This window comes from Homalodisca vitripennis, chromosome 1, assembly GCF_021130785.1.
Source record: "Homalodisca vitripennis isolate AUS2020 chromosome 1, UT_GWSS_2.1, whole genome shotgun sequence".
NCBI lineage: Eukaryota > Metazoa > Arthropoda > Insecta > Hemiptera > Cicadellidae > Homalodisca > Homalodisca vitripennis.
Genome location: NC_060207.1, coordinates 29,332,331 through 29,358,781, shown reverse-complemented (window position 1 = coordinate 29,358,781; position 26,451 = coordinate 29,332,331). Strand labels below are relative to the sequence as shown.

The following is a 26,451-nucleotide window of genomic DNA, read 5'->3' as shown; positions in this document are numbered from 1 at the left end:
GCCCTCCCCTGGGAAATATTTGAAAGGAGAGCAAAGATCAGGTCAGAGTGCATAATGTTAAAACTACTACTGTACTACCAATCATTATAGACAGAGATAATTAAAATTTTCGGCTTAAAATACAGTTTATATAAAATGTATGCAACTGAAATAAAATTTAAACATACCATTAACAAAATAGTTAAGTTTAAATTACAAATCAAGACCATAGCTACATCTTGATGTCTACTCTCAAATCAAAAAGTACAGATAATATCCGTGTTTGAAAGTTGACCACATACCTACTATCTAATAAAGCCAAAATAACGGAAGTTATATTAAAATGTAGCTTGTTTATTCTGCGTTTCTACATATCAAACTGTTTACTAACAGTTAACTTCGAGTTTTTTATCGATAGCAACGAAAAATACCGATTTTGGAGATTTTCAACCAAACTCCACCTTTAAAAATTCATAACTCGGAAACTTGCGATCCGATTAAGACCAAATTGTATACAAGATAGATACACGTGTACTGTAATTGAAATTGTGCTATATCAATTGAAGAACAGTATAAAACAAGTTGTTACTAAATTACCATCTTAACTGCCCAGAGCTGTGTTGACTCGTTGTGACAACAAATGACAACAAAACTAATACAGTACAATACTTCTAAGACCTCGGAAATTCACTAATGTGACAACTGATCACGTCGGGACTACTGCAAAAGATACTTATTTACCGGTTACTCGCTTGTACAGAAGGTATAAGCTACTGTAAACCGAAAGTACCCGGTACAGGTTACTGTAACAGATATTTTTACGATACATGTACTTTACACGCTTACCGCCGTTCCTTGCACAAAGTACTCTACACTTAGCAGTAACAGTAGGAACATGTACTTGTACCATTTTCTAACGTTTGAGTCTAAATGAGTACTAGTACATTTTGTAGTTGGTTAGGTACTGAAGTATTAAGTTATTACACGTGCAGTGCCGTGTATTTCGTAAATTAATAGTTATTAGGTTTGAATTTATATATTTGACTGTAATTTATTGGAAAGTCCCAATATAAATGTTACTTTTAGTCTAAAATAGACTATTAGGTGATTGATTGTTTTGAACTGAAATGCTTTTAAGAGGGGGGCAGGTCCTATCATCCACCCCGTCGGTGCGCCCCTGGTTTGATCCAACTATCAGAAAAACGGTAGATTTTTATCTATTATATAAAAATGAAACTGTTCGTGTGTAACAGCATCACTCACAAACGGCTGGACGGATTCGCCTAATTTTGTTTTTAATTTGTTCGTCTTGATCTGTAGAAGGTTATAGGATACTTTTTATCCCTTTCCCGATTCAGGATTCCGCCCCACTGGTTACAGAAATACCCGTAAGAAATGCATTGCAGCAAACATATGTTATTAAGTGAAAGAGTCTTTTCAAATTTTTAATCAGCTGTTCTTTGTAAACATATATAATGCGACAAAAAATATATTTATATATAATTTAATTACTACACTTATAGTTTTAAAGCATAGAGTAAGCTTAAGAGAAACGACAAATTTTGTTTAAACTGTTTCTGCAATCACTGTTAAACATAGACTTTACTACCCAGATAATACAATTCAAATTTGACGTAAAAATTCACCTTTAACTGCAATATTTATTTAATATAAACCATGCTCATGCTTGATCAGAAGAGCAATGCAGATATCATAATTACTATCTTACGGTGGCTACAAATATAAAGAATGTTATAAAATCAACCTTAGTTGTTTTTTTTTGACAGAAGTATCAGGAATGTGGTACATACCTTCATAATGCGCCCAAGAAGCTCACGAAGGAACGACTATCAATTATCTCAGCAATGTTTAGAATGTGATAGAAAATGAATAAGTGAATATAGTGTACTGTTTTCAACGGGAAATTGCGTGCGAAGCCGCGGGAAACTTATTGAAATGCGCAGCGAAGCGCGCCGGGTCCGCTAGTACAATTTGAAAACAGTAGTTATAGTTTTTTATTTTCTTGAATTATCTGCCTAGTAGTCCTACCAACCTACAATAAGGAATCTACATACAATGTAAATTTACAAATTATTTTGTTCAAAAATATGCATAAATTATTTGTTTTAGTTGCAGTATAAAGGCAGCATAAATTCAGACAGAACAGAAAAAAACAAGCTAACATATCGTACAGATATTCCTTATATGTACAATTAATTCTACTTCAATTTTCTGATATTTTTGTTTATACTTAAAACAGATTCAAGTATGAGTGATCTCGCAACACATGACAAACTATTAACAATCGAATATTTAATTTTATACACATGTTTTAACCATTGGCAGAAAGGAGAGTGAAACTTTTTCAATGAAAAAATTACGATATTTCTCTCGTAATTTATTATATTAATATTATATACTTGTTTTAGTTTACTATTATGTTTTCAAAATTACATTAAAAACTTCTCAATTACTGTACTTTTATAGAAAATACTTTTAAAATTAGCATAATTCTATTCTATTCTATTCTATTCTATATCTATTCTTACTAAGACAGTAATGTGCTTCAAAAGAAGCTACTTAACACATACATTGCTTAACTGGATGCTAAGCTTATAAAGTGTATTTAAAAAATTAATATTGATCAAACATAACCATATTCCCACATAAGGGGTTCATGTTTGTAGATTTTATAAAGCAATTTTAGAAAACAATTCCACGTCTTTATCATTGTCTACTATACCCACTATCTAGTTCACAACCTACAATAACTAGTCCACTAACTAACTAGCTACCTCAAATTAGCCAATTATTTAAAGTAATTTTTCCAGAAAAATCACACGTATTACATGCGATATAAACAATTAAGTTACGACACTTTTAACAGCTTTTCATAGTAGAATGAGGGCAACAAATGTAAAACAACCGCGAAATTAAGGCAATAACTTTATAATGTAAAATTAAGGCTTCATTGAATTATATTTTTATATTTGTGTTACGTTTTATTTTTGTATTGTGTTCTCTTCAAGGAGTTACAATGTAAAATAAATATTGTTTTCCCTAAAATGGGTGAAAAAACAAGGGTTAAAGTTTTGTGTTCAAAATTCAGTCTTAAATTTGTTGCATATTTTATTAAATATAGTGTTATATAAATATTTAAATGTTGTATTACAAATTGTTTTATTTATTAGGCCTTTCTTCAACCAAACTATTACAATATTATGCTTATTACGATTCTCATGTTAATTAGCTATTTGTGGAACTAAAAATTCGCTGCAGTTACACAATGTATGTATATAATAATTATTGACTTTTACATAGTCTACTTTTGCTACTAGCTTTGCTAGAACTTGGCAGTAAGTGCTTCAAACGAAGCTACCTAAAGCACGCATTGATTAATTGCATGAAAGCTTATACAATATATTTAAATAAATGAATATTGTTTCTATTTTTGTTCTGGACTAAACAGTTATATCTCAAAGGAAGATACCCATTTTTGGTGATGTCTTAAAGCAGTTGGAAGAGCAGCTTGAAACAGTTTTCCTTGATACACCTTAAGCATTTGGTTTGAAGGGTTACTGAGATCCAAATCCGCCAGAGTGAACTCCTCCATGTTGATGGCATCTTTAGGATCTGTCAGTACTAGAGGTAAAAACTGGCAGATGAGAGTGAGCGCCCAGTCACTGAAACATTTGAGTTCCTTTGTCAACTCCGACTTGGATAACCGTTCCTCGCACTTCAGCAGCTCCAATGTCGCATTGAGGCTCTGGAGGTACACGTCACTTAGCTCGTCCAGCCGATTCTCTCGAACTTCTTCGTTTGCACTGCTCCATATGAAGTAGACGATGTCAGTTGCTGGAGTCGTGTACCTAGGAACAGCAAAATCGATGAGTTTAACTTCTGTGACTTCTCCAGAATCGTCGTACTTGAATAGCATGTTATTCACCCAAAAGTCTCCATGGTTGAGGACATTTAGCCCGTTCTCTCTGGGTTTGAACTTTTCAATAAGAGAGTCCCACAGCCCATCGAGTTTGCTTGATAGCAAGTCTATATACTGTTCACAACCTCCCTTCTTTTGTAAAATTCCACCGATGATGTTGAATAAAGGGCCTGTCCATTCCTTTACTTGTTGACCAATAGGGCTTTCGTTACTGTACAAGACTTCTCTACCGAGACCTTCAATAAATGTTGGGTTTTCCTTATGAATTGCTACTGAACAAGCGTGGTATTTCGCTAGGACTGACAAACCCAGTGAGCAGTGAGAAAAATCCAGTTGTTGATTGCGTTTAGCCATAGTATAGCCTCCTTCGTTCAAGTCCCGTAGAACCAACGCCTTTTCTACTGGGCTGTGGAGAAATTTTGGACCAAACTGGAGGTTTAATTTATTATGCATCTTTGGTAACAGCTCATCGTACATTCTTTTCTCTTTTGAAAAAATGTCGAATTCCACGAACATGCTAGCAAATTCAGCAGCAATTCCTTTAGTGTGCGGTGCCTTGATTATAAGCGATTTGGTTTGTTCTGTAGATGACTTGTCTGTTGTGTAATTTACAGCGACTCTAAATATCTGGCTGGAGTAGTTTTCACCAGTTGGTACAGCCGGCTTTACTGAATACTTGACAATCGAAACCTTTTGCTTGGTGTCGTCTCCTTGGAGGGTAGAAGCAAGAAAGGCTTCGTCGATCCAGGAAGGAATCTCCCACGCCATTTTTCTGAAACACAATTGATTTTTCAATCAATAAACCATATGAAGTAATAAAAATTATAGTTTAGTAATTGTAGTTCTCAGTAATGGTGAGATTATTAAAGAATTGTATAATTTAATATAATTTCAATGCATAACGTATTCGCTATGTGTCTGTACACTGAGAGGGCATTTGTATAATAATTATTTATAACATATGCGGTTTAAAATGTTGTATGGCCTTTAAAATAGGAATACATAAAATTACGAAGTTTACATTTTCAATTTGAATTGTCGATTTAAAGACCGACGAAATCAACTTAGGCCTACATGTTGATAGTTAGCAGTAAGAATCCATTTTGTATTGTTAATTTTTAATTCTATTAGGATGTTGAGAACTTAAGAATCAACAATACAAAAGGGATTTAGATTCAAATTTTAGTTCTCATTTGAAAATTAATTACATTAATATAATATGATTTGGATGCTTTATTGCAGAGAGAGTAAGAGTAATGCTAGAATGTATGGGTATATGTCAAAATACCATTGCACCAATGTACTGTGGAATAAACATTAGGTATACATCAACTCGCGTTCAAATTGGACAAAAATATAGGCTCCTATTAGCCAACAATGTTTCCTGTATTCCAAAAATGGCCAATTTCGTGCTTATTTTAGATAAAATATAAATAATAAAACTAGTTCTATAACCAGTGTAAAATTGCTATTAATGGGAATCGTTGCTTAAAAAATAGTTCTTTGGGGATTTGTAACTAAAAAAACTTGTCAGCAATCTGAATAATGTGTAAATGCCGATTTAAGACTTAATAAGAAAATATTGTTCCTAATAGACGGGCGAGGGTTCATGAATTTACTTCAAACAATTGAAAATATTTTTTTTATACAGAATGTGTGTGAACTGACATGTGCGCCACCCTGTATATAAATCTCAATTTGATTTTAAATCAGGGATAAATAACACATTTTCATTATTTTACTTCTTTGAATCTGGGTTGGATGGAGAGGAGTTTAAGTTAAAGTCCAACCTTACATGTTTACCCCCAAGAAGTTTGTCTGTGGGTTAGGTAGTAGTTAACCGCAATATAAACATTTTGAAAAAAAAAGAATATTTTCTGATCTCTTTTATTAGAGGAGGGAGTGAGAGTAACCGGGCTGCCTAACTCCATAAGTTTGTGTAAACCATTTAGCAATAACGTCCAGATAATTAAGTAAATATGGATGCATATATAAATACTGGGTTTAATATTTTCTTGCTTGATTAATTTATATCTTATTTAATAACAAACTTTAGTCTCTTCCTATGAGTACATATATCTTTTCAAATTAATTGCCAATCTACAATGGGGTCATTCTTTGTAGTTTTTCATTATATAAGATTTTATTCAGTCTCTATGCAAACCAGTATACCTCAGATACCATTGGAGTAGCATTAACGAAGTGATAGGCTGTAAAAATAACATTTGTATGTCTGCCTGTCTACATCAGGATATCTCGAGAACGCACTAAACTTGGAACGATTTTGGAATTATGCATGAAGCTTCATTTCTAAATAAGTAACGATTTTAATTATAGTGCATGTTATTGTTGCATAGGATTTAGCGAACATTTTTACATTAGCCTATGATGGCAACAAGAAAATTGAACAATAAATACATTTTTAAACAAACTAACTTACAGTCATATGACGTTTAACCATGTGGCAAAGAAACACAGGTAATCTTTGGTGTATGTAAGAGAGGACTCAGGGGAGCCCAAGCCCCCCAAAATTTGGACGACAAACATTAAAATGGTTTTCAATTATTTTACAAAAGAAAACTCACAATTCTCCAATAATTTGTGTATTTTTCACGAGGCCTTTCGACATCGAAGATGCCATCATCAGGTGACACCTTTCATCATTGGAGAATTGTGAATTTTCTTTTGTAAAATAATAGAAAATTTATATTCCAATAAGAAGAGCTCCTCCTCCTTCATTAAAATGGTTTGTTTAAAACTAGAACGCTTTTATGAGGTAATGAAGCTTAATAATTTTCTGAGGGAAGGTTAATGAGTCCCTATATTTTAAGGGTATTTTATACTTCCTAAACCAGTGTATGAGTCCACGAAATAATTTATTACATATACCATTTGTGTAAAGTGAACTCTAAGAGTGGTCCTTCAGTTAACAATAATTAACTGAGATTTTACACCCCATCTTCTATCGCCAGCCTTTAGCTGTGAAATAAGATAGTTTAAAATTTTAAAATATTTCTTGCAATATCCAGATTTTACTCAGATTTTGTTGTAGACGTTAAAATGTATTTAATCAATTCATTTGTTTCTATTAGTTTGTGTTATTTTGGTAAAAGAATTAAAATAATGGTGTCCTGTATGCAAGCATAGTAATGGAAAGGAAAAATTAAGACAGCTATACAAATTGTAGGCACTGAATGCTTCTTGGTAGTTGTTTAAAATTTTAAGACTAATTGAAACTGTATGTCTATGATACGCTTGAATATTGTTTTATACTTTTTATGAACTGTCCGTAAATTATAAATACCTGTTTCCTTAATTTAATATATAGTTCAGAATTAAAAAAATAAATGTTCGATATGAGCTAACATTACAATGTTTTATATATCATTGTATTTAAAATGAGGAAATTTACACTTGTATGGTGGGAAAGCGGAAATTTTCATCTTGGTTAGCGGGTAATATCAAGAACATTAAAATCGCATCATCTGGCAGCACTGCACGCTCACGGTGACGTAACACAATGACCACTCACTAAATTCATTAGCTCTCATCAACTCCAAGGCAACTTGCGAACGCCACGCCTGCTGTAAACTTAATGTAACAACGCTAAACACTGCATCGTCAGTTTCGAACTTCATACTTGATTTTAAAGTGCATACGAGATTTTTAACTTGTGTAAAAATAACAAGAATAGGTAAAATGGTTCAAAACATAAATATCGATTTTTACTTGTCATTTTACCCAAACGACAATCATTTTTACTTGTCACATTTTCTAAATGTTAAAAATTAATGAATATCTTAAATGCTCTGAGTTATTTATTTTTGATCTTTATTTACATAAAATCTCTAATAAAAACCAATAATGCTCAAAAACAAAAACGATAAGAAACATTAAATATGGAATGGGTTATATTTTCTGTGGCTTTGCCAAGAAAATGTTAGTTCCATCCTTCAATTACATATCAGTAAGGAGTCTAAGTTTCAATTTTGGGTAATTCTAAGCAATATATGGGTCAACCTCGATTTTTCTCATATTACAATATAATGTTCCAATAGTCAATTAGAAAAGGAAATGACTAGAATTTCTTGCCGGAAAGCAGTTATAGGGAGCAGGCAACTTATATTACAATATAATGTTCCAATAGTCAATTAGAAAAGGAAATGACTAGAATTTCTTGCTGGAAAGCAGTTATAGGGAGCAGGCAACCGCGAGAATTACCTATTAGTGATCAGGGGCACTGACGTGATCTGGGCTTCAAATTTGGAACTACTCGAGTTAATTTTTTTTCTAAAAGAGCAAGCAGCGCGAAGCGCTGCGCAGCGGGCAAGCATCGTGCGTGATCTTCGTCTATACTGAATTGATTCAGGCCAAAGGAATGACACAGATTCCTTTACCAGATTACCAGATTTTTACGGAGATTTTGTATTGGGCGGATTATATTGGTTTACTTTGCTCTCCAGCATGTAATTATGTGTTTAAAATTGTTTTACATACATTACCTACATTATATTGTAATATGTAATAACAATTTATCAGAAATTTTTAATAAAAAAAGGATCACGCACGATGCCTGCCCGCTGCGCAGCGCTTCGCGCTGCTTGCTCTTTTAGAAAAAAAATTAAGTCGAGTAGTTCCAAATTTGAAGCCCAGATCACGTCAGTGCCCCTGATCACTAATAGGTAACTCTAAGCAATATATGACCGTCTGGCGGTTGCCTGCTCCCTATAACTGCTTTCCGGCAAGAAATTCTACTCATTTCCTTTTCTAATTGACTATTGGAACATTATATTGTAATATGAGAAAAATCGAGGTTGACCCATATATTGCTTAGAATTACCCAATTTTGGTATTCACTAACTAATCATGATATCACATACATTGTATGTATACCAAATGCTACGGGGTTTGCACGTAATATATTCATGTTGCAAATATTATTGGTCCAAACATTCATGTTGCTGTAAAGGTGCTCATTAATTAGCTAACGAATATTATTCAACCTCACGATTCACACCAAGTGACTTTTTACAATCCCAACAGTTGGTATTGAAACTATAGTTGAATTAAAGACAGAAGGGTATTGGGACGAGCTCGACCGAAGACAGCCGAACTGCCTTACGAAGGCTCGCCCTACGCTCCAACCAATCACAGCCGAGCACTTTCCTTTTCGAGACGGAGGCAGCGTTGTCACGTCCTCCTCTGTTTGTAGCTGTCCATCCGGTAGGTATCAGCTGGGTGATGCGCAGTAGCAAACCGTACTTCATTACGTCATTGGTTGTTGGTTATGTATGTTGTTTCGTGTGGTGTTATTGCGCTTCTGTTTGTTCGTGGTCAAGTGTTTAAACAGTCTTTTTCAAGACTAAAACCTGTATTTGAAAGACAAGTGTACGCACGTACTTTCTAGTTTTACATTTTTGTGGCAGACATTATTTAATTACTGTCAATTCCGTACCATATGCGTGCACTGAAACAGTGATAAAAAAACGCGGTAGGCCCCGCACTCGCGGTGAATAAGTGTGCCTTACACCAAGGTTGGAGAAAAAGGCGTTCCATTGCGAGGCCAATCCCGTGAGTTGGTTTTTTACGAGTGAGAGACTACTTCCAGCGAGAGAAAATTAACAAAGGACCGATACTTCCAGTAGAAAAAGTTTATCGAAAGAACTGCTGCGGCTTTGGAGATAGGAAAAAATACAGTTGTGAGAATTGGAAAGGAGAAAATACAAAGTGAACAGAGTGGCTTGAAACTGAACACTCCCGATAAGAAATATTCGAGGTTTAAGCCTGTTACGGAGCTGGACGCCTTTCAAAAAGATGCCATCCGCCGCCATGTCTACGGATTCTTCGTAAGAAGAGAGTATCCCACAATAAGGAAGCTACAAGTAAGTCTTGCAGAAGCAGATTTTTTTTCGTGGAAGCAAATCATCTGTTGCCATTATATTGAAGAGATTGGGTTTCAAACACAAGAAATTTGGCAGCCGTAAAATATTAATGGAAAGAGGAGACATCATTGCTTGCAGGTGCAGATTTCTTAGAGAAATAAAATATTTAAATTTTGAGGAAATAGTTTTGGCTTGATGAAACTTGGGTAAATTCTGGGCACTGTAAAAAAATTGGATGGACTGATGAATTCTGTTGCAGGTTACGTTTCCTGTTCCCGTTGGAAAAGGGGGGAGGATAATTGTTTTGCATGCTAGCAGCTCTGCTGGATTTATTCCTAACTGTTGCATTACTTTTTACATCAAAGAAAACCAACGAGTATCATGAAGGGATGAACCACAAAGTATTTTCAAAATGGTTTCAAGATGCTTTACTTCCAAACCTAACGAGGCCCTCGCTCATTGTAATGGACAATGCAAAGTACCACTCAAAAGTAGTTGACAAACCACCTAACAGCAGTTCTAGAAAGGATGAAATAAATAGAGTGGTTAAATAATTATGACATACAGTATGAAAAGGTGATGTTAAAAGCCGAATTGTTTAGAACTTATTCAAAGAAACAAACCACAGACAAAATATGAAGTTGACGAAATTGCGAAGAAACATGGTCACCGAGTACTTCGTCTGCCACCATACCACTGTCACTTCAATCCTATAGAATTAATCTGGGCTCAAGTAAAGGAATATGTTGCAAGAGAGCAACAGGAAATTTAACATAACTGAAATATTACGGTTGACGAAAGAGGAGTTGGAACATGTAACAGAGTCTGATTGGAAGAAGGTAGTAGACCACACGAAGAATATAATCCAAGATGCTTGGAAAAATGAAGGGTTGATGGAAGACTCCGTTGAGCAGATGGTAATAAACATCGGCAATGACAGCTCTCCAGTGAAGAGGATTCGGACAGTTGACAGCAGCGACAATGAAGAGGAAGAACGCGGCAGTAACCGTGAGTGGTATTTTCCCTCTCTCCTCACGGTGGCAGAAAGAGTGTTGGACTTCGATGAACTGTAAAAAGCCGTATTGATTGATAGTTTGTAATGATTGGTAAATATAACACCTTACATGTTACTAATAAAATTTGTTAAATGTATTTTAACGGCACTACTTATTTCCTGGTTAAACTGTGCAGCAAATTGAGTTGGCTTTTTGTATATGTACTGTTAAGTATTTAATTTACTCAGAAATAAAAGTAATTTCCAAAGAGGTTTTAACCGATTATAAAATGGGCGCTATTATTGAAAAATAAATGAAAAAATTATAAGACTTAAATAAAAATAATCGACTCACTAAATCTTACATTTTTGTAAATAAATCCACGCTTTTCTATATATCAAATTGATTTCCAAAATTGAATGATAAGAAAATTATAAAAAAACATCCTTCATCACAAATCTGTGGTTAAAGTTAGTAACATTTAGTAATTAATTTAAAAATATAACAAGTTTCGAAATATTTTTACAGATTTTTTGTCAAGTAATTAGATTACATTAAGTTGATCGATAAAAGTCACACTGAAGGAAATTTCATATCATAGTCGGATTGACGCCTAGTCGCAAATTTTGCATTTTGGTCACTCTAGCAATTTAAGTTTTAGACTCAACAATTAACAATTATTATCCTATAACGGTTTTTTAACAGGAGACCTTTTATTGGTTAAAAATACTATCCTAAACGAGCTTTAATCAGGTTCAAAACTACAATATCTTTATTTGTTTTAAGTTGATTTTTGACCGTGCACAGTGGTCATTTCAATGGATTTGCTAAGACTGATAAGACTGAGTAAATAATTATAACTTAGCAGACTTGCATTTACTTAACGAATATAATTTTAGTTCTTTTTCAATATACTCCTTTGTGTTTAGAAGGTAACTATTAATAACAGTAAAATGTACCATATTCATATTATTATTATTAGGCCTATGTATTATATTTTCAATAATACACTCGTGATTTCAGTAAAAATCCTTTACAAGGTTTTGATTTCTGATTCAATTACTTATAAAATAACAATTCTCAAAACAACGAACGCTATTAATTTATCGTTTCGATAAAGGTGTCCACATGTTTCCGCTGCGAACCACCCCTACCTAGAAGCGGTTGATGTGAACGCTGTGGATGATCGAGTCGGAAAGAACAACTTGGCAACATTGTAGCCGACCGGTCCCGAAGAGCCCCGAACCTCGGCCATCGCTGCCGGGTCTCAATACCCTTCTGTCTTTAATTCAACTATAATTTTGAAGCTACTAGTTGATATATAGTTAGTATGAGCAAGTCACCTCAAAATACTACCTTTTACGGTCTGAGAGCACCATATCATTCATTGGCTGCTGTTATAAGTCAAATAACCTATGAAATTAGTTGATATATTTAGTTATAATACCGTAACATATGTAGCAGACACATATAGTTGCCTCTTAGGTGATTTATTAAGGTAGGACAGTAAGTAATAACCAGTAAATAATAAAATTACTAAATAAATAAGTAAAGTGTACACATACAGTGAACTTAGATGAACAAAACTAGCACTACTGTATTTATCCCACAGATAACTTGTTGTATCTTACCAGTTATTTCGAGCAAGTTCCGCAGATTGTTAGCTCTCGACCAAACTGCGCAGCTAGTTTATCTGCTATCGCCAGATTCTGTATTGTCAGGTTATATATCAGTTGACACCGAAAGATAACGTGAACAAGAGGATAAATGGAAAGGAAATCGGCTATCAAAAATATCTCTAGGTTTTAAAGTGTACATGGTATGCTTTTCATTCAGTTCTAAGAACAATTATTGTAATAAATCCAAAGTAACCTCTTTTCAAACTAAGCCTTAGGAAGTATGTGCTTCAGGTTGATATGATAATAAAGTTTATCACAGACCTACTTGAATTCTTATGAGATATTTCGGAAAGGATGAAGATTAAACAATTGTTGTCTATCAAAATTACTTTGTTGTTTAGCTTATATAATTCAATAACATACTAAACACCAACAACATTCAACCGAACTTTTAAAATGATTTATCTTCTACTTTATCATTGATGTTATTGAAGTTCAGGTAATTTTCTTTAGTTTCAACTGTATATGCACATATATAATATTGTGTATATGTATGTACATATGGTACATACTTATTCCAAGGAAGAAAATGCCTCTAAGCATAGGTCGAGAAATGTTCGTTTAGCCGCTAGCCGCCATTTTGTATTTTTTTAATAAAAAAAATTATACCTGTAGAAGTAGAAAAGCTACAGATACCAAACTCTGCACGTGTATAGTGAGGAACATGTAAACAAATAATGCTATGATTTGCTTCAATAATAACAAATCGGCGTCTGTTGCAAATTTTTAAAGTGAAATAACAAAAAGTCCAGAATTGTTATAGAACGTTTGCAAGATATAAAATATTTAGTAACTTTTATTACAATTGCCAGGAAGTTTCTGAACGCAATTTGTCGATATAAGTGAGCAGGACCACTTTAAAGATATGCTTGCACAAGCCGAGAGGAACTTAAATGTCAGAAGTGAAGTATTAGTTGTTTTAATAAGTTGAGTGCTTGCTCCGCAGGCCAACTTCTGTGTGCTAAACCTTTTTATCATCGTCTTCATCACTGTATGAAATTGCCCCAACCGACTGGATACATTCGGTAATCGATAATGCCATCGTTGAGGACCTCCTCGCGGGCTCAACAATGTAATTTAAACATTCTCTTCTTAGTTGTTTATAATCAAGGGTGAGAACGCTAGGCTCTGAACATACTACAGCTGCAGTGTGTGAGCCTTGTCTCTGCTGAACTTGGTTTTTGTTTTCATAAATTCGAATATTAGTACTACCCACTGAGAGTAGAATATAAATTTGTATTTTGTTCTCAAATTTATTGCCATCTTTGTGAGCTTCAAGAAAAAAAACCAGCGTATTGTAGTTTTTTATATTTGTTAGGTGTTTTCAAACTCTAAGTGAACGGATCTCATGAGCTTAACAGGGCGACCTATATTTAGCATCAAGGTATGGGTTGTCTCAACCTTCATTATCGTACAGTTGTATAATTAAGGATCTCAGGGCTGGTCTTTTTGGGTACGGTTTAAAACATAAAGTTTATATTTTATTTCAGTTTGGTAGATATGTGATTTCAAATTGTAGTTCCAAAACGTCCAGTATACTTAATATTCTTTTCTAATGAAAAGCAATGTTTCAGCCTCTTGGGCGAACATCAGGTGTTAAGTATTAATAGCCGCTTAGTATATATTCAATTTGTGACGTAAATTTAATATAATCTATCTATCATTTTTAATAAGTATTATAATTATTTCATCCAGAATTTTTTAATATTCCAGGAAACCTTCCCGATTTTTTTAACTTTATGGGCATTCTAGAGATTAACTCGTACATGTGATACTTTGGATGTTCGTGCTTTTGTCAAACTCTGAATGAACACTGAAATAATATATACCTCGAATATGCCTACTTCCGTTGAAAATTATCAGAGGTTTCCATCATATTACATTATAAATGATTTCACTAAGATAGCTATGGGACTCCGACTTTAGGATTCACACTAGGCTCAAATACTAGCAGCTAGTATAGAGCAGCCCATATCAAAATAGTCCGACGACATTTAAGGCGGTGTTGCCATATTGCTGCTGACCACCACCTGCTCCCGCTTTGACGTGGTTATGGTGGCTACATACCGTTTTCTTTTATACTCTATGATCACTACTCTCTATTTGATTTACATGTTTTCTAAAAAAAAGAACCATGAATGATATCAAATGTACCGTACGTATATTTGCTTATGATAACATTAATGTTTTTTATTGCTACAGTGTTGAGACCCATCAGTAATTTGTGTACAAGTAAAATTAGCAACAGTATTGGTTCCCCTCTTTACTCCGCGCCCAATAGTTGAAGTAGAGTGGGATTAAAATTCATCAGCCAGGATCGGACTATTCAGATACGTTCCGTAATATTTAAGCATTTTACAGTAAGTACATGACTTATAGCTTCAAGGGGTGACACTTTTTAAAAATTATATAAATTTTAAATTCGAACAACATACTTTACGTTCTGCACACAATACAATGGTGAGAATGGTTCATTCAAAGTGAATTATGATTTTTTCGTAATTTAAGTTTTTCAACAATATACACGTATATTTTTGCTTCACAACAGTCCCCAGTACAATTTGTTTGAATTGCGCTTGGTATCAAATGAAATTTTATGATCAAAGCTTTAAACTTAGAGAGCTAAATAAATTTATTGATTGCATACCTACGAATTTCGGCACATTTTGCATTTCAAAAGTTTAAATAATCATTGAACTGTCCTCAAGAGTTGATTGTTGGAAGAAACTGTTTAGTTCAGTATTGCGCGTACTTACTTAGAGTTGACGTAAAGTACTGGAGAAAGACATTATCAGCCTATTGAACTCAGTAATAGCTATGCATTACAATTGTCTAACAAAGAAAATTCGATGGATGAAAATATCATCACAAACAATGAAAATATTCAAAGCTAACCCCCATTTTTTGCTGCTGTTTATTTATTTGGACCCTTGCGATCGTAAAAAAGAAATATTTTAAGTTCAGTATTTACTAAACGCTAAAGCTTTATTTGAACCATCTAATAAAGGGAAGGAAGTTGTCCAATGTAAACGTTGCCAACGTTGAGGACATGATAAATCATATTGTCAAAATACGTTTCGTTGTGTTAAGTTTTCTCAGGATCATGATACAAAGGTTTGCAATAAACTTTTAACAGTACCCTCTTTCCGCGTTTAGTGCCCTGTAGACCTTCCGGCTAACTACAAAGGTTGTTCCGTGTATAGAGAAATACAAAACAAACAATTCCCTCTCCTTAGAAAGAAGACATGAAACTTACCAGGATCATTCTAGACGAAACAACCCAACTAATGTTAAGCAAAACCAGTTCTCTCAAAATAGTGTAGTCACTGAAGGAGTAACCTTCGCTCAAGCTGTACACAATAATCACAGAAATGACGTTTACCTTCAAGGGAACGAGAATGAAACGGACACTTAGATGAATCTGTAAGTTTGTCCAACATCATTCAAACATTGTTTGAATAATTTGAAAATATTTTATCTAAACAAACAGAACAGATTAGTACGTTATTTAATCTGCTGACTACTATTGTTACTCGTCTAAAATGAATATTCTTCTCAAAACACTTTATGAAATGTCAACGGGTTGACTCAGCATAGTAAAAAGTTTAGTTATTCATCACTCAACATAACTTAGATGTCTTACTTATTTCATTTCATTTAACTCATTTCAAGGACAATAGTTATTTTTAAATTCCTAACTACACCCTATTCTATACCAATCATTCTGAGAACACGGCTCATGAGGGTAGTGCCATTTTAGTAAGACACAAACATTATGAACTAACCAGCTTTAGAGAGAAACACCTTCAAGCCTCCATCATTGTTCTTAAAGATTAATTAGGCCCTATTGCATTTCCAGCAATTTATTATTCCCCTATACATGTTATAACCAAACAACAAATTAAACAGTTTTTCCAATGCATTGGGAAATAAATTTTTAGCAGGAGGTGATAACGACGCGAGACTTTAAGAACAGAGTTCTCTAATGAACAGAGTTCATTAAGTTGGTCACTCTAAGAGGATAACTATTAAAGGTTATAAATGATAATCATTGCAATCACCTTTCTACGGGTGAACCTACATACTGGCCAACTGATAAGCAAAAAATTCCAGATTTGTTAGATTATTTGTTACAAAAGGTATTAATTAAAACTTTACAGATATCAAATCCTGCATTGATTTGTATTCTGATCGTTCGCCGATTATACTTAATTGTACAGATATATTTAAAAAAGTCAAGTGAAATGTTACATAACAAATTTACTAACTGGGCTCGATTAAGTGATTCATTAAATGGAAATTTGAATTTTAACATTTTGTTGAAGTATTGAGAATTTAGAAAATGCAACCGACGACTTTGTTGATTGTTTGCAATGTTCTGCCAAAGAGGCTACACCCTTACACCGTTCTTTAAAAGTTGACAAGATAGGGTTATATTACCCTAACCACACTAAGAAAACAATCGCTGAGAAAAGACGATTAAGAAGAATATTCTTTGTCTGAAGTTTGTTTTTAACGATGGGAGGATTGTGAAAGAAACAGGAGTTTTCCGAACATTTTCCATCGTTCAGTGATACAAAAAATCAGTAACAATACGTTTCGAGATCTGCAGTTTGATCTCTTCTTCGGGTACCTATATAATTAAACCTAACACATAATTACGAACTAGGTTAAAATAAACAAATCATACCAGAGCGTTGTAATACGCGTGAGTCAGGAATTACAACCACCATGTTTTTTGTGTTAACTTCAATAACTCTGAAACATGCACTTAAAGAAAAAAAATAACTCAACTAATTATTAAAACTGAACTACATAATGCAGGCCACAATAGGTCTGCATTCGCCGACCAATCAGGCCAATAGCTAATGTTCATTTGATTGCAGATCTCAAAACGTAGTGTTACTGATGTTTAAAATTTTATAAGAGGGGCGGGTTGTTGGAAAGAAAACATCTTCATTGGTGTTTATTCTAGAGGACTATTTGTTTGATTTGACTATTATTATTTTACCTACATTAATGACTGAGCGTTAGCGTTCTATATCTGTTCAGATATCTCGAGAACGAATTGGTCTATAAAAATCAGTATATACATATTTTTGCTATTTCGAGATCCATGATAGTGATTGTCCTTCTAAGACGTAAGACGTATGGCAGATCATTAGCATCTCTCACTCTCTCTCTCTCTCTCTCTCTCTCTCTCTCTCTCTCTCTCTCTCTCTCTCTCTCTCTCTCTCTCTCTCTCTCTCTCTCCCCCCTCTCTCTCTCTCCCCTCTCCCTCTCTCTCTCTCTCTCTCACTCCAGGTCCCTTTCAAGTTATTTAAGTTTTATTATTTTAAATGACCGCCAATTTGAAAATACACATAAGATTAAAAAAAAATATTTTTTTACAACTTATGTTCATGTTTATAATATTTATGCCAAGTTTCAACAAAATCGGTAAACCCGTATTGAAAATAAAATTAATTGTATGTAAAAAACAAAATGGCCGATGTAAGGTAAACGAAGCAAGATAGGACTATACATTGTATAACATTTTTCGTTCAGTTTGACCTCCTGAACAATTTTGTGAAGTTTGGTCCTGTAATTTTGGGACACCCGTTATATATCTATATAATTATAATAAAATATATAAAACATATATATATATATATATATATATATATATATATATATAAACTGATTAACTATAGATATTAACTCGGAAACATTAACTCATGTTTTTCGAAATAAAAAATTTGCCAATCATTTCTATCATATTTCACATACTTACTGTAAAGATTTGAAATCCTTACCCTCCGTTTTCTATTGGGCCTATTATAAAAAGACCACAAATGACTACTTCAAATGTATATAATTTCTCGTGAAGTGACCCAATATTCATGTTTTTCTGCCTTCAGGAAGGGTATCTTAAAGGATTGTGACTATTATATTTTGCGCTCTTATTTTCACTGTTCACTCCCACTGAAAACCTTGGTGCAATCAAAACTAAAAATGGTCGCACCGTTTTTAAGAAGATGACAGGTTTAGGATTTTGTAACCATTCTAAATATTATACGAAAAATCAGGTAATACCATACCATGTATCGCTTACTTGTATCTTTTTCTTGAAAATAATTGTGCATTCATAATTATAATGTGTTTACCATTTTGTAAAAGTGCGTGATATATAAATATAATAAATGGATTTCGTAGAAAAATGAACTTAATCTCGGACTGAATCTAATCGGACGAAATATAGTAGTATAGTAACATAATTAAAGCAATTTAAGCTATGAAATTGACAAGAATTTACTAAAGTTTTAAATTTGAGGGGTATTTTCGGGATGACTAATAGAGACAGAGGAAATATCACAGGATTTTTTGTAAAGAATACTTGATTTCCAATAAAGATATTGCGTTAGATTTGTGTTCTATATCGATCAGAATTGCCATTTGATTACAAAATAACACTGAAAATTATCTACATTTAACTAAAGTTTTTTAAACGTATTTTGTGACTTAAACGTTAGAGTTATGGCAAAAAGTGGCTAGACCTGTCTTGTAGAAAATTTAAATTAAGACCGGATTCATCCTCAGATTTGAGCTTCAACGTTTGGTTTAGCCGGTACAGAGCTTGGGGGAAAGACTATTTTAGGCCCTTTTGGTTTTTTAGAGCAATTTAATTGAGACATTACTGGCTTTCAGGTTATTTCTAGTGATTAAACGAACTAATCTAAAATTTTGATAAATTTCAAGTTTCAAGTATACTGGAAGTGAGCTTGACTTTGTATTTATGTAAGTCAGTCAGTACAACAAGTGTTTTGTGTCTGTGCTATGAGAATATGTGTACAATAGTTTTTATAAAAAGAATAAGTTGATCAGAGGGGTTTAATTAATTAACCAAAAGAGATAATCATTCCATGCCAGAGTTTTTATAATGAACAGTATTTCATGAAATTAATTAAAAATACACTCTGTCCCTACCTACTATTCATACTTCGCTAACGCTTATCCAATTCAACATATGGGGTTGTAGCCACACGTAGACAATATTTTACAGTACAATTCATTTTATTTCTTACAACATACGTAAAAGCTGATATGAATAATATAAATGACATTAGTAACAAGACACGGTTACAAAGTATTATATAAATAAAGAATTGTATTATTCTTATACAAGTACTTAATATTAATGAAGGCATTGTTAAAATTGGCATTAATCAGAATTTGATTAGTAAATCTCTGCTTCTATACTGTACATATTGATAAATTATTTCATTATGTAATATGTATACTATGATACCTTGGATCATTAAAATGTTTGCACTCTAAAAATAACAAACTTTTTTACCAGCTACTATGAAATCGGAACTTGAACTCTGCCTAGTTAGCAAACTACACTAACACATTCCACGAAAGTCAAAAGTTGACAATACTATTGAATATTTTAAAATTGGCATTGAAACATACATTACTTGTGATATCAATAATTAATTGTGTTACGGGACTTTATACAGCTCTTTGTTGTACAATAACAAAAAGTTAAGAAAACAAAGTAAATAAAGCAACAACTTAATAAAGGATCGTTGGTTATAAAATATAAAAAGTAAGTCTACTTAAGTTTTATTACATTTGTAGCTTCAATGTTACTTACTAAAAAAGTACGATATATAATAATTATTGATATTACGTTTCCTAAACACATCTAAGAACAAATAAATCAAATCCAGTATTTTCGTTTCACGTACGTCACATGATATATTGTTAATAATTGAATGTTTAAATTAGTAATTTCTTCACTTTTGCAGAAAAGAAAATCTAAATTTTAATATTAAGAATTTATAGATATCTTACTCGTAGTTTATTAAATTTTCTGTTACGTACAAGATTTATTACAATGCATTTAAATATTTTATTTTAAAATCTTCTTTATTACCTGTATTCTATGACTTTCTATAGTATTAACTAACATTTTTTATATTTTGAAAGTTGACATAAATTAAAAACTACAAACATGAAGTGTAGATTGATTGAATGGTCACCGTACAAGAAATCTGACTACTCTTCCATCCAAAAATTGTAAAATAGTGTGATTTTTACAGTTGCCATAATATTATTATTTACAGACTAAGACTATTACTAAAATGACACAACATTTTATGTCATTTACATAATATAATTTTACTCTAACAATAATGTGCTTCGAAAGAAGCTACCAAACACATACATTGCATAATTAGTTGCATGATAAGCTTGTTCAAATTAAAAAAATGAAAATTGGTTCAATTTTTCTGGATGAAACGATTATACTTTCGTGGGAGATGCCCATTTTGGCGATTTCTTAAAACAATTTCAGAAAGAACTTTATGTTGTCACTACTGTCTGTTTTACTTATGAATTCTAAACGGGTCCAAAAACAACGTAACATTGGCCGATTATTATGTAATGTCTTGAACAAGGAATCCTTCAGGAAAATGGGCATGTATTACTTGGGATATATATTATTAGACTAAAGCACTTTTCCTAGTACTTCGTTGTAATATACGGATCGCAAGTTTAGAAGCAAGTCCAAAAATAAGAAAAGAGACTTTAAAAAATTGCCGTTGGCTATAAATTTGTCTTTTTCAGTTTTATTATATTTGTAAATTAATTTAAAAAATTCTTTTAAAATATTCTTTAGCAGAAGTTGTGATGTATAATAAATGCTATTTTACTTCAATAAGTAAAGAGACCTAAGTTAATTGATTGTATTTTTTTTAATTTTGTTTAAAATCTTTTGCGAAGTTTAAAAATTAATTAAGTATTAGATAACTGTTTATCATACGACATTTAATTTCGATTACATGTTTAGCTCTGTACGATTATCGTACAAACGGTTCATCATTAAACTAAAAATACTCCAATCATACAATGCATTATGTTACTGGAATGTTACATACTTAACTTTTAATCTGGCAGTACTGGGCTTCAAAAGAAGCTACCTAACGCACACATGTTTAATTGTATGATAAGCTTAAGCAATACATTTGAGTAATGAATATAGGTTCAATTTTTGTTCCAGATGAAATAACTATATCTCCAAGGAAGATAGCCACTTTTGGTGATGTCTCAAAGCAGTTGGAAGAGCAGCTTGAAACAGTTTTCCTTCATACATCTTTAGCATTTGGTTTGAAGGGTCACTGAGATCCATATCCGCCAGAGTGAGCTCCTCCGTGTTGATGGCATCTTTAGAATCTGTCAGTACTAGAGGTAAAAACTGGCAGATAAGAGTGAACGCCCAGTCACTGAAACATTTGAGTTCCTTTGTCAACTCCGACTTGGATAACCGTTCCTCGCACTTCAGCAGCTCCAATGTCGCATTGAGGCTCTGGAGGTACACGTCACTTAGCTCGTCCAGCCGATTCTCTCGCACATCTTCGTTTGCACTGCTCCATATGAAGTAGACGATGTCAGTTGCTGGAGTCGTGTACCTAGCAGCAGCAAAATCGATGAATTTAACTTCTTTGACTTTTCCAGAATCGTCGTACTTGAATAACATGTTATTCACCCAAAAGTCTCCATGGTTGAGGACATTTAGACCTTTCTCTCTGGGTTTGAATTTTTCAACGAAAGAGTCCCATAGCCCATCGAGTTTGCTTGATAGAAAGTCTATATACTGTTCACAACCACCCTTCTCTTGCAAAATTCCACCGATGATGTTGAATAAAGGGCCTGTCCATCCTTTTAATTGTTGACCAATAGGGCTTTCATTACTGTACAAGAGTTCTCTACCGAGACCTTCAAGAAATGTTGGGTTTTCCTTGTGAATCGCTACTGAACAAGCGTGGTATTTCGCTAGGACTGACAAAACCAGTGAGCAGTGAGGAAAATCAAGTTGTTGATGGCGTTTAGCCATAGTATAGCCTCCTTCGTTCAAATCCTGTAGAACCAACACCTTTTCTACTGGGCTGTGGAGAAATTTTGGACCAAACTGGAGGTTTAATTTATCATGCATCTTTGGTAACAGCTCATCGTAGATTCTTTTCTCTTTGGCAAAAACGTCGAATTCCACGAACATGCTAGTAAATTCAGCAGCAATTCCTTTAGTGTGCGGTGCCTTGATTATGAGCGATGTGGTTTGCTCTGTAGATGACTTGTCTGTTGTGTAATTTACAGCGACTCTATATATCTGGCTGGAGTAGTTTTCACCAGTTGGTACAGCCGGCTTTACTGAATACTTGACAATCGAAACATTTTGCTTGGTGTCGTCTCCTTGGAGGGTAGAAGCAAGAAAGGCTTCGTCGATCCATGAAGGAATCTCCCACGCCATTGTTCTGAAACACAATTGATTTTTCAATCAATAAACTATATGAAGTAATAAAAATTACAGATTAGTAATTGCAGTACCCAGTAATGGCGCGATTATTAAAAAATTATACGATTTAATTGCAATGTATAACATATTCGCTAAGCACCTGTACTTTGATATAACATTTGTATTACAACATTGCTCATTGCCCATATATAATAATATTGTTCTACATTAAAATATGATGTGTACATATTTAATTATTGTTAATATCAATTATAGTCTAACGAAATAAATAGCTAATGTTGAGAACTTAATAACCAACAAAACAAAAGGGATTTAGATTCTAATTTTAGTTGGGATTTAAAAATAATTAAATTTATATAATATGATTTAGATTTTTTATTGCATAGGGGGTAAGAGTATGTTTGCGAGAGCGAGACATGAGGTGCACCCGCTTGAGGCGGTAGGACTGTCTGGTGATGATGGCAGAGCAATATGTTGCGGGAGCGAGACATGAGGTGCACCCGCTTGAGGTGGTAGGACTGTCTGGTGATGATGGCAGAGCAATATGTTGCGGGAGCGAGACATGAGGTGCACCCGCTTGAGGTGGTAGGACTGTCTGGTGATGATGGCAGAGCAATATGTTTGCGGGAGCGAGACATGAGGTGGTAGGACTGTTTGGTGATGATGGCAGAGCAATATGTTGCGGGAGCGAGACATGAGGTGCACCCGCTTGAGGTGGTAGGACTGTCTGGTGATGATGGCAGAGCAATATGTTGCGGGAGCGAGACATGAGGTGCACCCGCTTGAGGTGGTAGGACTGTCTGGTGATGATGGCAGAGCAATATGTTTGCGGGAGCGAGACATGAGGTGCACCCGCTTGAGGTGGTAGGACTGTCTGGTGATGATGGCAGAGCAATATGTTGCGGGAGCGAGACATGAGGTGCACCCGCTTGAGGTGGTAGGACTGTCTGGTGATGATGGCAGAGCAATATGTTTGCGGGAGCGAGACATGAGGTGGTAGGACTGTTTGGTGATGATGGCAGAGCAATATGTTGCGGGAGCGAGACATGAGGTGCACCCGCTTGAGGTGGTAGGACTGTCTGGTGATGATGGCAGAGCAATATGTTGCGGGAGCGAGACATGAGGTGCACCCGCTTGAGGTGGTAGGACTGTCTGGTGATGATGGCAGAGCAATATGTTGCGGGAGCGAGACATGAGGTGCACCCGCTTGAGGTGGTAGGACTGTCTGGTGATGATGGCAGAGCAATATGTTTGCGGGAGCGAGACATGAGGTGGTAGGACTGTTTGGTGATGATGGCAGAGCAATATGTTGCGGGAGCGAGACATGAGGTGCACCCGCTTGAGGTGGTAGGACTGTCTGGTGATGATGGCAGAGCAATATGTTGCGGGAGCGAGACATGAGGTGCACCCGCTTGAGGTGGTAGGACTGTCTGGTGATGATGGCAGAGCAATATGTTTGCGGGAGCGAGACATGAGGTGGTAGGACTGTTTGGTGATGATGACAGAGCAGTATTTTTGCGGGAGCGAGACATGAGGTGCACCTGCTTGAGGTGGTAGGACTGTCTGGTGATGATGACAGAGCAATATGTTTGCGGGAGCGCGACATGAGGTGCACCTCCATGAGGTGGTAGGACTGTCTGGTGATGATAACAGAGTACTACCTGAGGATAAGGGAGTAAGGCTTGGTTTATGTGTGGTATACAGGCCACCACATGTAAGGTACACCTCACTGTCAGCTTTGTTTTCACTCTATCTTTGTTAACTTGGCTATCGGATCGAACTCCATTATGTACTTGGGCGACACAACAACATAGATTTATTGTCAAATAGTTGTAATGAAGCCAAGTACTTACGCCGACTCTTGAAAGAATACAATGCAATACAATTAGTAAATGAACCAACAAGAGTGACAGCAACCTCTTCCACCTTGTTAGACCACATAATAGTGGACAGGTCGGTCGAGGTCGAGAGGACCGGCGTCATCGATGCAGCAGGCATTTAGGGACCATAGAGGGGTGAAGATAACGGACCACAAGTTGATATATTGTTGCGTAAAAGTTAAGAAAGAGAAAAAAGGGCCAAAAATGATAACCTACAGAGATTTTTCAAAATTCAACCCAGAAAGTGCTGTCAAAGCAGTCGCGGAGATTGACTGGGAGAGAGAGCAATTTTGCACATTGACGGGCGTTGACAATATTGAGCACTTCATCACTACCCATGTTAAAAGTGTATTTGATTCACATGCTCCAATTGTATGCAAGAGAGTGACAAAAAAGAAAAGCCCCGTGGAGGAACGATGTCATAAACAAGCAGACTAAACTAAAAAACAAACTCCGTAAGATATATTGGAAAACCAGGGACAGTAAAGATTGGGAGATGTATAAAAGAACACGCAATGAATTGAATGGGATGGTGTGGAGAGCAAAGAGAGATTTTTTTCACTGAGAAATTATCCACTAACAAGGATCCCAAAGATTTTTGGACTTGTTTGAAACAGTGTAATATAGTTATGAAAAACAGAAATGAAAACATTCCACACCAACTGAAGCTTGATGACATCAATCAGTATTTTGTCAATATGGGGAATGGAAATGAAGCCAGAGTTGAAGAAATCGATGTCTTCAGAACTAGTAAGAGAATTGAATCGATGAATGATTTTAGCTTTTCTGCTGTCACTGAAGATGATGTAAAAAAAGCACTAAATGAAATAAAATCTAGAGCTGTTGGTAGTGATGAAATATCCATCCAAATGATTAAGGCCGTGAGTTCGTATGCTTTGGGTGCAATTACTCATCTTATTAACAAATCATTGATGAGCGGTGTGTTCCCGCAGAGATGGAAAATGAGTGTTGTTCATCCATTGCCAAAAGTAACGTCCCCTAAAAAGTGTCCAACAACTGAGACCATCTCGATTTTACCAGCAATATCGAAGATTATGGAAAAAATAGTAAACACGTCAAATAGCACAGTATATGAACGAAGTAAACATATTGCCAAAAACACAATCTGGATTTAGAAAAAAAATCATAGCACATGCACTGCCCTGGTAAGTTGTTCAGTGACTTAATTGATGCGAAAGATAAAGGGATGTGTAGTTCACTAGTGATACTGGACTACTCACAAGCATTTGATTCCCTTAACCATGAACTTTTGTACGCTAAGATGCATTTTTATGGCTTTGGCAAAAATTCAATCGAGTGGGTAAAATCATACCTAGGAGACAGAAGTCAGGTTACAAAGATGGGAAGTGAGACGTCAACTTCACTTGTCAAAAGGCGAGGTGTTCCTCAAGGAAGTTGTCTTGGACCTATATTGTTCAACTTATATACGTCTGACTTCCCAAGTTGTGTTCAAAGCTGTGCAGCTCACCTGTACGCAGATGATTGTCAGTTGCGCTTGTCATACGAGCCTGGCTCCATTGATGAGGCTATTGAGAAAATAAATTCCGACCTAGTGAACATCAACACTTGGTCGGTTAACAATGGCCTTAAACTCAATATAGGTAAGTGCATTGTCCTTCATTCTTGCCCCACACAATCTGGTGCAGGCCCTTGGTCAGAGAGGAGTGAGAGTAAGGCTCAGTGGGGAGAGCCTGTCTGTCTCTGAGTCAGTTCAAGACTCTCGGAGTTGTGCTTGACAGTAAGCTCACCTTTTCTGATCATGTCACTATGCTATC

The 26,451-nt window shown here is 34.8% G+C and overlaps 2 protein-coding genes across 5 annotated transcripts in view; both read right to left on the bottom strand.

The window, feature by feature from the left end:
• Positions 1-1,895: 1,895 nt before the first annotated feature.
• LOC124359004 lies at positions 1,896-21,540 on the bottom strand. Of its 2 annotated transcripts, none has more exons than XM_046811345.1 (2): positions 21,400-21,540; positions 1,896-4,691 (listed from the first exon to the last, which is right to left on the bottom strand). In XM_046811345.1, exon 2 carries the CDS (start codon positions 4,685-4,687, stop codon positions 3,449-3,451), a length of 1,239 nt encoding a protein of 412 aa, XP_046667301.1. In that variant the 5' UTR covers positions 4,688-4,691; positions 21,400-21,540; the 3' UTR covers positions 1,896-3,448. The 2 variants fall into 2 exon arrangements, with proteins under 2 accessions (XP_046667301.1, XP_046667293.1); XM_046811337.1 differs by lacking the exon at positions 21,400-21,540 and adding an exon at positions 12,428-12,547.
• LOC124358996 overlaps positions 19,510-26,451 on the bottom strand; it is a 33,471-nt gene continuing 26,529 nt past the window's right edge. For all 3 annotated transcript variants that reach the window (XM_046811303.1, XM_046811313.1, XM_046811324.1), the window contains exon 2: positions 19,510-22,773. In XM_046811303.1, the coding sequence (XP_046667259.1) occupies positions 21,531-22,773 (1,243 nt within the window). In that variant the 3' untranslated portion in view covers positions 19,510-21,530. The remainder of the gene's footprint in view (positions 22,774-26,451) is intronic.

Coding starts and splice junctions, on each gene's coding strand:
- LOC124359004 (XM_046811345.1), bottom strand. CDS start 4,687: ATGGCGTGGGAGATTCCTTCCTGGATCGACGAAGCCTTTCTTGCTTCT.